At 40.8% G+C, this 14,036-nt stretch overlaps 1 protein-coding gene across 2 annotated transcripts in view; it reads left to right on the forward strand.

Annotated features, from left to right (window-relative positions):
• Nucleotides 1-14,036, forward strand: part of lyn (LYN proto-oncogene, Src family tyrosine kinase) — a 28,627-nt gene that overhangs the window by 10,968 nt on the left and 3,623 nt on the right. The window contains exons 2-11 of one of the 2 annotated variants that reach the window (XM_072669397.1): nt 2,102-2,238; nt 3,463-3,517; nt 3,616-3,724; nt 3,993-4,091; nt 4,184-4,287; nt 5,039-5,188; nt 5,318-5,470; nt 8,783-8,965; nt 10,847-10,923; nt 13,649-13,802. In XM_072669397.1, coding sequence (XP_072525498.1) covers nt 2,107-2,238; nt 3,463-3,517; nt 3,616-3,724; nt 3,993-4,091; nt 4,184-4,287; nt 5,039-5,188; nt 5,318-5,470; nt 8,783-8,965; nt 10,847-10,923; nt 13,649-13,802 — 1,216 coding nt within the window. In that variant the 5' untranslated portion in view covers nt 2,102-2,106. The remainder of the gene's footprint in view (nt 1-2,101; nt 2,239-3,462; nt 3,518-3,615; nt 3,725-3,992; nt 4,092-4,183; nt 4,288-5,038; nt 5,189-5,317; nt 5,471-8,782; nt 8,966-10,846; nt 10,924-13,648; nt 13,803-14,036) is intronic. The other variant, XM_072669398.1, reaches the window with a different exon arrangement.

Consider the following 14,036-nt stretch of genomic DNA (forward strand, 5'->3'; position numbering starts at 1 on the left):
GTTTTCCTGATGACCTTTCTTTCTGACCTTTCGGAGCCATTGTCCATGTGTCGACCGTAAATGTTCAGTCATTCATTCATTCATTCACATGGGGTTTACAGCTGGAGTACGTGTTAAGGGGCCAGAAAGGCTGCTATGGAATAAAGTTATTTAAGAACCACTTTAGGTTTCTTGAGGAACCTTTTAGTGCATAGTTATTAAAAGTATTACAGTTATAACCACTGAGATCATGTGAGGCGTGGGTTCGGTTCTTTACCCATAAAGTACAGTAACGGTTCTATACCAGTAAAATTCACCAGGAGCCAAGAACTGTTTAGGAATGTTTATATCCCAATCCCAAGACATGCCACTTTGCCATCAGCAGCCAGAATCTGAGAGAGCACAATTTTCTGTGCTTTCTCCGGATGGGTAGATGGCGCTCTCTTCCCTCATCACTCTTAAGAGATGTTGGCCGGCACAGGCGTTTAATAGCTGGTGTGGTGGAGCTGGCGACCCGGTGATTTCCTCCAATCGTATAGGCTGCTGGACGATGCCGTTTTGGCAACAGTTCGAAAAGAGGCGGTGGTTGGCTTTGCATGTATCGGAGAAGACGTGTCGGAAGCATTGCTTGTGCTAGGGTGGGTTAATTGGCAGTAGCCCTCTTCACACTCATATTTACATAAATTGAGTTTGTAGTAAGAATCTGATGGAAAAAGCTGAAATTTTCTTTTTAAACAAAGCTTGTTTAGCGGGCTTCGAGTGGCCTTGTGGACTAAGGTTTTGCTTGCCATCAGCAGCCGGAGCCTGAGAGAGCACAACTGGCCTTGCTCTCTCTGGGTGGGTAGATGGCTCTCTCTCTCTCCCTACGGCACTTAGGTGTCCAGCATCAAACTCAAGTGCTGTCTACTCGGCACGGGCATCTAGCATGAGCTATCTGATGCATCAGAGCAGGGTACCCGGCGCTTCCCTCCGAGTGCGTTGGTTGCCGGTGACGTTGCTTCGACAGCGGTTTGAAAGAGGCGGTGGCTGTGTGGTTTCGCATGTGTTGGAAGAGGCATGTGTCAGTCTCACCCTCCCAGTGTCGGGAGCATTACAAGCCATACTTGTTAAGACTCTGACATTAGTACTAACGAGTGGGTTGGGTAATTGGCTGTCTAAAATTGGGTAAAAAATGGGTGTTTAATAAAATAGCTGATCTGGAGATCAGTAAAATAACTGGAAGGGACTTTTTTGAATGGATTTTTGGTGGCAAATTGTTTTCTGATGAAAGCAAGAAGAGGATGGATGGATAAGTTCCTCCTACCTTGAAGATACATCATCCCAGAGGGGTTTTCCTAGTCTCACTGGACTGCCCCTGTCAAGCTTCTTTAAATAGTTCTCATGAGGACACTTACTTACACACTGTCAGATGACCACTGGATTTGATAAAGCCGTGAAGATGCTTATCATTCCTGTTCCTGTTACTCTGGTCATCAAACCAGCTAATCAATGCAAAGATCAGAATTTATTTATTTAATGTGAAAAAAAGTCAAATGTTGAGTTTTGTTTTGGTCAGAACGCAGCTTATCTGTGATAACTTTACCACAGTACTTGTTCAGGATCTGAACTTTCAATTTTTTTTGCCTATGAATCCTGAGTGTGGAAGAATTCATATTTACATATAACATAAAGACAAAATTATTGGGACACCTGCTCATTCATTGTTTCTTCTGAAATCAAGGGTATTACTGTCTCTACTTTCCAATAAAGGAAGGCTCTCTACTAGATTTTGGATTTTGAAGCATTGCTCCATTTGATTGCATTTCACCACAAAAGCAGTAGTGAGGTCAGGATGTTGGGTGCTCACCACCCCACAGTTCCACTGCTCCACAGCTCAGTGCTGGGGGCCTTGTACCCCTCTAGCCCATGCCTGGCATGACATTCTATTAGCAGTATTTCTCTACAAGGACTAGTACATATGTGTCAGCAATGGGTGCAACTTAAATTAGTTCAATGCAGTCATTAAAAGGGGTGTCCACAAACATTTGGCCATGTAGTGCCGTTTCATTCAGACTGAATTCTGTCCTGTTTGTCTTCAGTTTCTGAACATTAACTCTGTGTTTTTGTTTCTGCCTCTCAACAGAAATCATGGGTTGTAAAAAATCCAAGCTGGATGACGGCCAGAACGGAGGTGTGCTCGGCGTAAAACGGCGCGAGTCTCCACGTACTGACAAAACGGTATATGTGAGAGATCCAACCTCCCCTAAACCACACACTATAGTAAGTAGCGAGTCAGGTGGGCGACAACACAACAGTGTTCTCATGTGACTAACACCTCTAGGGCCACCTTAATTTTGGGCTAGGATTTCGAGAGCAAAACCAGATATCACAACAGTTCAGGGGCATGTGTGTATGGAGTGCTGCATGTAGTCAGGTTTGAAGTTAGTCAGGTTATAAATCAACCCTTCTACTGGGCTTCCAGTTAGAGTAAAGTGGGCATGAAGGGGCGGGGCTTAGGCTAAACATGCACCAGCACTCACATGAATGGGCTTCTTTTTCTGAAGTTGAATTGCAGTACATATATGAGTCAAGCCAGTCTGTGTAGCGTACAATTACAGTAAAATATCAACACTAAAATTTAATGCTAAATGACAAATAAATATCTAAATATATAATACACAGTACTGTCAAAAACTCAGAAAGCACCCTTGATTTTTTTCATATTCAATCAAAGTGGCCTTTAGGTTCAAGTTCTTTATTTTTCAGGAGAGAGAAGCTGGTCAGCATTAGCTCAGTTGGCGGGACACTTTTTGCTTAGCTAGCTCGGCTATAGCTCCACCGAGAATCAGACAGCCCACTGCAGCTGCTGCTGACTTACTGCTGAGCCCTGACACAAGTGTTGACCATAAAAGCTTTGGACTCGTAGCCGGCTACCTAGGCTTAGATAATTTAGCTAGCAGGCCAAACACCACAGCACAGACGGTGTTCCAGCTAACTGAGGCTCAAATCCCACAGGTTTAGAGGATAAAGCCTCATATCTGAGAGCGCAGAGTCGAGTGAATGGTGTTAGGAGTGTTTTCCACTGTTTTCAGCCACTTAGACTGGCTCATCCAGGTTTGCTTGCATTCCCATTCAGTGAATTCCGTGAACAGACACCTCTAGATAAGTTCAGATCTGAAGATCAGAGAGTGGAGCTTAAGTTTCTTCTTTCTGTCATAGATGAATTGCTGCTGATCTGATGGGCACAGGGCTGATGGTCTACCAGATCTTGCACGGTTGTTATGGGTCCCCATTTTTCTGTATTTTTCACTCTCCTCAGAAATATCACCCAAAAAGTCTAGAACTTGTGCTTAATGGCCTATTTGATTGGACATTCAATAAACCAAGGGTGGTCTCTGACCTTCGCACTGTACTGTATGTATGGCTCCACCTCTGATTTCTCTGTAGGAGAACAGAAATAGCTTCAGGGATAATGGATTTTAACCTCTGGCTTTCCAATTGCAGAATAGCTCTCTTCCTCCTGGACTGTTGCCTGGTCAGATGTTCCAGAAAATGGAAGGTGGGTGTGATTATGGTGTGCTCCCTGTAATTTCTCACCACTTTGAGTTTCGTCAAGCTACAAACACGCGCAGTAAAACCCTGCTTTCTTTTCTGCAGCAGAGCAAAATGAACAGGGCAAAATAGTCATCGCTCTGTACCCATATGATGCCATACACCCCGACGACCTGGGATTTAAAAAGGGGGAAAAGCTAAGGGTCCTTGAAGAGTAAGTGCACATCTACCCTCATCAGCATGTTAAGGATACAGAGCTCTTCTTTTAGCTGCAGTTCTTGCAGAAATTATTCAGTTAGCCCCAAAAGCTCAAATAATACCTCGATTTGATTCGATTCAGATGTTTAGGTACGTTTTACTGAGTTTAGATATGCTTTGCAGGCTCAGTCAGTTCGTCGCAAAGCAATGGTGCACATTTCCTCACTTATTTCCTCTATTGTGATCTTTGCCTCATGCTGCTGTTTTGCGCTTGTGTTTGGCAGGCATGGAGAATGGTGGAAGGCCAAGTCGCTGACCACCAGGAAAGAAGGGTTCATCCCCTCCAATTACGTGGCCCAGGCCGACACCATGGAGACAGAGGAGTAAGTGCAGCAGAGCACGCACACGGCCCGTATCCATGATTGTTTTACAGAAACGCAGCAGAACAGCCACGTTACTTTTTGCTGCTTTGCAGGTGGTTCTTCAAGGACATCACGAGAAAGGATGCAGAGAGACAGCTGTTAGCGCCCGCTAACAAACCAGGTGCCTATCTCATTCGAGAGAGTGAAACATCTAAAGGTTTGTGGAGTATTCCTTTTAATATGTTCTATATATTTATATGGACAAAAGTATTGGGACACACCTCCTAATCGTTGAATCAGGTGTTTTGTCATTGCCACAGATGTGTAAAAATCAAGCACCTAGCCATGCAGTTCTAAAGAGCTCACTGAATTCCAGCTTGATACTGTAATAGGATGCCATCGTTGGCAAAATTTCTTGGAAAAAAGAGGTGGAAGCGTTTAGTAACCACAGCAACTCAGACACAAAGTGGCAGACCATGTGAAAAATGCCAAAAAAGCTCCCCCTAGGTGTAATGTGTAGGTGTCCGATTACTTTTGTCAGTATATACACAGACACACATTACTTTGTATTTATTGTCTAAATATTTTCAACTATTATTGTTTAATCATACAATAGTATAAAGCATATATATTTTAATGTATTTATTTGTAATAATGATATATATTATATACATATTTAACAAATATAGCTTATTTCCATAGATTTATTTTAGCTTTCATGATAAATTATTATTTTTCAAATATTCTAATATTAAATAGTGTTTTTTTTATTGTATATAATTTTATATATTACAATTTTATTTGTTTATTTATCATTTATTTTTTAAAGATAGTTTTATGGGATGTTCCTTTTAGTAGTACATTCTGAAGTGTAGAGCTGCATATATCATTACAGTAATCTGTGGCTAGAGACACACTGCTAGTCTTTATCTGTTTACTGTTCCAACACTTCTGATTATCTGTTTCAGGAAGTTACTCGTTGTCCATCCGGGATGTGGGTCCACAGGGTTCAGACATCGTAAAGCATTATAAAATCCGCAGCCTGGACAACGGCGGCTACTACATTTCCCCCAAAATCACGTTCCCCGATATCATCAAAATGATACATCATTACCACAGTGGGTGTTAACATAGCAGACGAGCAATTCCTTACAATAACTTTGAGTAACATATTATCTGTCAAAAGCGAGTCTAAAGGGTTAGAGAGTCTAAAAAGTATTTTTTTGGGGGTTTAATTTTTTACACAGAGCAACCAGATGGGCTGTGCCGTAAACTAGAAAGGCCGTGTGAGAAGCCTAAAGCCCAGAAGCCATGGGACAAAGACGCCTGGGAGATTTCCAAGGAGTCCATCAAGATGGTGAAGAAGCTCGGGGCGGGGCAGTTCGGGGAGGTGTGGATGGGTAAGTAGGAGAAAAATTCATTCAACATATTTTCTTTTTGAAAACTGTTATTAAAAGCATGTCTTTTGGGGCCGAACTATGTACTAAATGTTTAGTTGAGGTTGACCAAAACCACATTGCATATCTACAGATCTGTACTGCAGTGTACCTGAGTCATGCAGCACAGATTACAGTATAGATCTGTAAAGCTACATTGTCACATAATGTTGTAAGGAAACATCACATCTATAAAACTTGGTGAGAGAAAGGAAAGTTGGTTTCAAACTTTACATTAAAAGACCCAAATCATAGAAAACTGACTTTTTCGTTTTAGAGATTCTTTAAATAAGAGTTTTCCCCAGACCATACAGTCCATATATATGAAAACTAGTCTATAAAAAGAGCCCAGTTTGTATTGGTTGTTTCTGTGATGTCACAAAAACATTGCATTTACATATATCCATGTGCATATTCACTTTTTGAACAAGGCACAATACAAGGCAATCACAACAGAGCTCATTTACATATCAGTCTTAAAGGCAAGGCAATTTGTGTTGTTATTTATTTCAAATGGTAAAAATCACACACCTCACACGTCATAAGTGGAAATTTCAGTGGAAAACATCTCATTGAATCAGTGAGCCGTTTAAAATATCTTTAACACAAGCAGCAAAAAACGTTTTGAAATGATTTTGAAATTAAATTTTAAAAAATTAGCAAACCAAACTGCCTGTGGGTTTATTTGCCAGGTCTACCGAAAACGTTTGGCTGCTTAGTTTTGACTTATTTTTAGATTCTTGGAAAAGGTGTTAGTCCAAGCGCCCAAACTGCAAGTTCCGACGTCTTTCTTTAAAGCCTAAATTCGGATTAGGAACAATAGACAGTAAGCGGATTTAGTGGAACGGTGCCTGTTCCTGTTGTGGGTCTGGGTGGGCCAACTGCACCCACAGAGGTCTTATCGGCTGGATCTGAGCGGGAAGCTGTAGCGCAGTCGGCGTCGGATTTGCATTGGATGTCATTATTATTCATGCGGCTTCTTCCCGCTTGGCAGGCACGATGAATCGCAGGAAGCGGTAGACTTTGCAAATATACAAATGGTGTGGGGCCTCTTGTGCTCAAGATGTTTCCTCCTGACCCCACTGCCAGTGCACTGCCAGGCCTAACACACCAACACACACACAGACATATACACACACACAGAAGTTTAAAACTCTTCATGGTGGCTGACTCAGTGGAAAGCTTCCTGATGTTCTGCACGCTCACGTTTGTTATATCTCACTTTGGTGCTTCGGCCCCTGGTATTGCTGCGTGATTAACTTGTATGGATGAGGTACGCCACTATTGAAATAATATAATTAATAAATAATGGAAAATATAGACTTTAGTCTTTGAAGGCATTTATAGATGTTTAATTCCACATTTTTTAAATATTAAGAAAATTATTGAAAAATATGTTTTCGTACGAAGAATATCCAAGTGATCTTATTAAATTACTGTATTTGTGAAAATATATATTTTTATATCAGTTTATGTCAAAATATGTGACACAGCATATATGTGAATATACTGAAACTATATGCATGCAAATTGGGTTAATACTAGTTCCTCAGTAGTGAACTGTGGCATAGACGGCCTGGACGGGTCGTGCTGTGTGACGGCCTATGCAAAGCTTGGTGGAGGTGGCATCAGGGAAATGTCATGTCGTCCTGAGTGCTCCAAGAGATGAACCCTCCAGGGCAATTACTCAGTTATGAAATAGGGACAGATATCACTTCGCTTGTCGTGACTCACTGCTGCTGAGAAATAAGTGTGTCTTTAAAAAAAAACACACACACACACACATACATACAGAGCTAGCTAACTATAAGCAGAACGTCATAAATGGTTGCTCTGTTTTAGCTAGGGAATGTTTTTTTTGTCTATTTTCATAGATGGTTTATGTCAGAAATCACTCATTGACTCGGTTTGAGAAAAGTGTGTGATGCTAATTGGTGTATATTGACATTAGCTATACGTGTTAGCTACATTGGCCTTACCCAGCTAACCAGCAGCCACTATGAATCATTTGTTGGTACTTTTGTTCATTTTTATAGATACCAGTCAGAGTCAGAAACCACTTACGCAGGTTTGTTAGAGATTACTCAACAGCTTGACGTGGCTTGAGGCGAGTGTATGATGCTAGTTGGGGGAAATTAGCTTCCTTTGATTTCCAACATTGGCCTAGCTAAACAGCCTACAGCTAAAACAATGGCAGCTATTAATGAAAGATACATTTTGCCTTTACTTTAGTCCATGTTTATCATAGAATCATCAAAAGTACAGTATCAAAAACACATAATCAAGTCTATTAGAGATTACTGAACACCTCCACACGGTTTGAGGCGAGTGCATGAGGCTAATTTGGTAGAATTATCTTCCTTCGCTTAGCTTCATTAGCTTTACACAACTAAAACAATGGCAGCTATTAATAAAACATACATTTTGCTCGTCAGTTTGTCCGTGTTTATGAATAACAGTGTGTCATACTGGCCCAGAAACCTCTTAAGCACTGAACCACTGAACACCACGTGGTTTGAGGCGAGTGTATGATGCTAATTGGGGCAATTAGCTTCCTTTGCTTAGCTACTTTTGCCTCAAACAGCTAAAACAATGGCAGCTATGAATAAAACATGCATTTTGCTTTTACTTTTGTCAATGTTTATGGATAATAGTGAGTCATAAAGTATCAAAAACACACAATCAAGTCTATTAGAGATTACTGAACACCTCCACACAGTTTGAGGCGAGCGTATGATGCTAATTTGGGGAAATTAGCTTCCTTTGCTTAGATACATTGGCCTACAGCTAAAACAATGGCAGCTATTAATGAAACCTGCATGTGTTTGTCCGTGTTTATGAATAACACTGACAACACCAACCACATGAGCAGGTCTATTAGAGATTACTGAACACCTCCACACAGTGTCCATGTCAGTGTTTTTAGATGACAGTGTGGCGTGAAATGTTTCTAGCACTTGATAGCTCTCACCATATTATACCATATTAACCCCTCACCTTTAGCTCAAAGCTAAAGAAAGCAACCATGAGTCACCCATCCCGTCCCGTCCTGGCTGATTACATTAAGGTTAAGTGGGGAAAGCTGCATGTTCGATTTTTCTCTGAATTCTTGGCTTTAACAGAACGAAAGAGGAAAGTAGAAGTGTTCAGTTCCGGCGTCTTTGCTGATACAGGCTGTTGTGTGACATGGGTTGCGGTACACAGGAATTCACCGGCCACGGTCAGCATTTCTTCTGGCCTTCTTCTATGACCTTAACAGCCCCTCATTTTTTCCAGCCTATTACAACAACACCACCAAAGTGGCGGTGAAGACGCTCAAGCCTGGCACCATGTCTGTGGAAGCCTTCCTGGAGGAAGCCAACCTGATGAAGACCCTCCAGCATGAGCGGCTGGTGCGCCTCTACGCCGTGGTCACCAAAATCGAGCCCATCTACATCATCACAGAGTTCATGGCCAATGGTATAGTAACTGATTCCAGCGGTGCACAGCACATCTGATTCGAGAATGAGTTTGTACGAGTCGAATTTCACCGCAATTCAGTTATTTTGATATTATTAATATTTTTTGTTGTTTAATCCAGGCCCATTTTCTCCATATATTTATTTATTATTATTTTTTTTCTTTATTAAATTATTATATTTATTAGTATATTATTATAAACTTTTAAAGTTTTTAAAAATAAACTCTACAAATGTATTTGGAGCAGATTACACAGTAATCAACCCTTCTGCTAAATAAATGTAACAAATATAATTAAATAAAATAAGCAAATATTATGAAATAAAATAAACAACATAATTAAATACAAATTAATAAATGTAATTAAATAAAAATGAACAAATATAATTAAATAAAAATGAACAAATATAATTAAATAAATGTGTAATGAAGAATTGGGTGAATAAAACAACAGCATAATATATAAGAACAATCTCAGGATTTTCTAGACCCTAGAAATTTGGACAGATACAGTGGCATATTTAAGAGAAACAGATTAGAGCTCACACAATACAATATTCACACAATACAAACCAATGTACCAACATTTAGTTTTATGGAGGGTTTTGACTTTTGTAGACCTTGAGCCGGTCAGCGGTCAAGTATTCACTCCAGGGGTCTAATAATATAGTAAAGTCTTGTCGGTCTTCGTCCGACTTACTTTCCTTCTTTTATTTATTTATTTTTGTTTATTGTTAGAAGTGTGGAGGATGTATGTACACTATATGGACAAAAGTATTGGGACACCTGTCCTTTTTTTTCTAAATGAAGGGTGTTAAAAAGTTTATCCTGCTTTTCTTGGGTTAACTGTCTCTACTGTCCAGGAAAGGAAGGCTTTCTACTAGACGTTGGAGCATTGCTGTAAGGATTTAATTGCATTCAGCGACAAGAGTGTTAATCAGGAATCACTATCCTTCCAGAAAACACAGCTCCACTGCTCCACAGCTCAGTGCTGGGGGGCTCTTAGGGCCCCCTAGCCCACACCTGGCATTAAACATGGTGCCAAAGAGTTTGAGTTGATCTACTCCAGAGAGTCCTATTCTATTGGCAGTACCCAGTACTTTTCTACAAGGACTAGACAAGTTATTTGTGTGTGTGTGTGTGTGTACATTTGCACATCTGTATTAGCAATGGGTGCAACTTACACAGCCTATGTGTAATTGTACCTGAATGCATTCATTAGAAGGGGTGTCCACAAACATTTGACATAACTCACAGGTGGGTACTCAATTGCCACATACATATGGGGGTGGAAGGGGGGCTAACCCGACCAAATATGAGCACCTCATTTTTTTATATTGTATATTATGATATAATATATTGTGGTCGATTTTAGCGATGCAGATGATTGGCCACATTGAGCACACATCACTGCATTCTACACCCTTAGGAATCACTGATGTGTGGAAACACACATTTTTCTATTCAAATCATTGTTAATAGTGTGTCAGTCGTGCGCTTTATAACATCCTCTTTATTACATTCAAATGAACCAATACGACGTGCAAGCAGGTAGCTACCTCCACAGCAACACTTTATTCTGTAGCCAAATGAACTGCCAGCATTGTCAGCAGTCCTGCTGTTACAGCAGTAAACACTCTTTGGCAGCTGTTTGTGATGGACAGATAGGCAGTATTGTCACAGTACGGTTGGTCGTGTCCTTCCTGCACACTGCTGTCACATACTGTCAGTGATGTAATGGCAAAGAATGGCAGGGTCGATGCATCTTAAGTTTGACAGCATGCAGTGTGTGTTTGTGTGTGTGTGTGAGTGAGTGTGTTTCAAATTCTTCTTCCTCCAAGTTGTGAATATATATATAAATATTTTGTATCCCCTATCCAGGCAGTTTGCTGGACTTCTTGAAAAGTGACGCTGGCTCCAAACTCCAGCTCCCCAAGCTGATCGACTTCTCTGCCCAGGTAAAAATAAACTCTATTAAAATACACTTTATTAAATGTATGGTTTTTTTTTTGGTAGTTTTTTTTTCTTTTCTTTTTGCGGCTGTCCGCCGGCTCACGCTGTCTTCCTCTTTTTTCTCTTATGTTGTAACACATCAGGCATCTGGTCTGTGTTTTTGTGCATTATTTGGAAACCGATGCTGATGTCACATTTTCCACTGCTTGAAGAAAAAGAGGAACTGTGACCGGCACTTGAACACCAAGACACACACTCTAGCTCTGAAGAGTGTCGTTTGGTGTAGAAAGACAGTCAGTTAATGTTTAGTGTGAATGGACAAAAATAGAAAGGCCTGTTATTAATCCATCTGCTTTCAATGGTTGCAGCTCTTGCTTAACTAGAGGGTCAGTGGTGTCTCCTAATAGCGAGAAAATATAAAGTAATTTGTAAAAAAACATCTGTCTGGGGTCCGTCAGTCCACTGAGAGTCTTCATGTGGAGTCGTGCAGTCGAGAAACAGTGTGAAGCAGGCAAAAGCTTGAACAAATGCACAATATTTAATATAAAATAATACTGATCACAAGGTTGTGGGTTCGATACCCATGTCCGCTAAGCTTGCCACTGTTGGGCCCTTGAGCAAGGCCTTTAACCCACTCTGCCCCTGGGTTGCTGTAGTATGGCTCTGAATATATCTACATGTGGGAATCTGACCCATTAAGGCCCAATTATGAGAAAGTTCAAATATACCTAAATAAATCATTCATTTATTTCATGCAAATTAATATTAAGAAACTATCATTAATGTTATATTATATACATAATATGACTTATAATTACAGTCCTATGGCTCAGTAGTTAAAGTGCTTGATCACATAAGCATGGTTTGATAGCCATGTCTACAAGGCCCTTAACTCTCTTCTCCAGCACCCTGACCCCAGCTTTCTAAGCTAGGATAAGAGAAGTTGTACTGTACTGTACTGTACTGTATAGTGCACGTACAGGTATAATAGACAATAAAAGGCACCTATTTATTTAAATTACACACATGAGGCTAAATTTCGAAGCCTCTCTATGTGATTTGGAGTGTTCTCTTAGCATCAAGCTAGCGGTTTTGTACATCCGGTGTCCCACAATGTGGCTTGAATCTCACATGGTGCCCTACTCGCTATATAGTGCTCTCTGTACAGTAGGACAGAATTCAACATTGAGATTGATTTTACAGTGAGAGCCCAGTGTCTGTGTCAGATATGGCGTAACTCTCCATTACCGGACAGTGGTATTTTACAATGGCTTCGAAAGCAGCAGCAGATTTTAGAGCCAGAACTTTTAGGGGCTCAAGAGGCTCTGGCACAGTTAATAGTTGAATCTAGGAATTAAGGATTAAACCACAATCAGATTCTAAAATCCGATTGGCTGAGCCATGTAGGAGGGCGTTGTCAAATACTCAGTGTAGACAGAAACAGTACAACACACGTCATGGAACTCTAAAATAATAATATAAAATAATTACAAATTATTATTTGTGGATGTACGTGGAATGATTTTTGATTATTACCATGTGCGGCACCCACTGCCTACTGTAAATGAGCTGCTGTGTTTGGCTGAAGAGCTGTGCACTGTGGGTATTATCAGTTACAATTGATTTGTGATGTAGTTGTGATTGGCAGCTTTACAGCATTGTCAGGCATGGTGTGAATAACTTGATTGGCTTGTTGACCTTCCTTCTTGGGGCTAAAGTGCCATGTTGGTGGACAGAATGAGCGCAAAGCAGTTTATTAATGGTCTATTTTGAAGAATTATAGGTTATTGTGCACAGAGCTGGGCAGTGTGACAGTATTTTATCGTATTGTGACCAATTTCGTTATCGTGATACACAGTATGCTCTTCTAAGCATATTGAGGAGATGGTCAGTGCTTAATAAACATAATAGGAACAAAAATCACTGTACTAAATATGGGAGAGTGTTTGGATGGTAGCTTTAAAAATTCATCACTACTGAAGCATTTTGTCTGCGATCACGTCTCTCATGATGAAAAATGTCTTTAATTATCATGATTTCATGTTTTTTCCAGAGTCCAGCTCTAATTATGTAGAAGATAGTATAGGATATACTATGGTTTATGGTTCATAAAGGACAGGGTTTGGGTCATTTGGTCCGTTGGCCACAGTTTGGGCAGCCATTCCCAAAAGTAAACATCCTACTAGTTCAGCAGTTCCCAGCTCCAGTCCTGCATTCATCTGCACTGTACTTTTTCACCTGTGCTAAAACATCTGATTCAGCTCCAGAAGGACTAAGGAGAATAATATGACTCATGGATTATAACTCAGTTGCAGGAAAAAACATCAGTTCGCGCCGCTGGTCCTAGGAAACGGAGCTGGAGTGATTCAGAGAACTGGAGTGATTTGGGTTGCCAGCGTTAAGAAACTGCTCCCTTTTTGGAGCTCTCATACGGTTCCGCCTCCTGCTCGAGTTGTACATCCTGTTTCAGTGAAGAGTGAAAGAGGACGCTAATAGAGAAGTGAGACCCTGTATTTTAGGCCCTGCTTGGTCGGCAAGACTGCAAAAAGCAAACCAGTCCATATTTACTCTTTTTCTGGAGGGAATGAAAACTCGTTTCACAGCTCCTCAAGTTTCAAAGAGCTGCTGCTGTAGCCGTGTGAATGGCAACAGAATAGCTGGGCTGTTCAGTGTATCTAAGCATGTGTTTGTACATTATCTCTATGTGTGTGTGTGTGTGTGTGTGTGCAGATAGCTGAGGGCATGGCCTACATCGAGAAGAAGAATTACATCCACCGAGACCTGAGGGCGGCCAACGTGCTGGTGTCTGAAAGCCTGCTGTGTAAAATCGCTGATTTTGGCCTGGCCAGAGTCATTGAGGACGACCAGTACACGGCCAGAGAAGGTGGGCTTCTGTTGAACTCTACTACTGCATGAGGGTGTTTGTGTATTTAAGCACTCAGAGCATCAGGAGCTTATAATTATCTCATAATTCTGATGTAAGATCTTCCAATTGGGGGTTTGTGTCTTGTAATTAGAACCCCTTAAACCTTTGTCATAACCTTTCTCATAAGTAAGGTTATGACAAAGGGGCAGTGGTGGCTCAGCAGTTAGAGCGCCGGAATATCGATAACAGGGT

The sequence above is a fragment of the Salminus brasiliensis genome, chromosome 23 (genome assembly GCF_030463535.1).
Source record: "Salminus brasiliensis chromosome 23, fSalBra1.hap2, whole genome shotgun sequence".
NCBI lineage: Eukaryota > Metazoa > Chordata > Actinopteri > Characiformes > Bryconidae > Salminus > Salminus brasiliensis.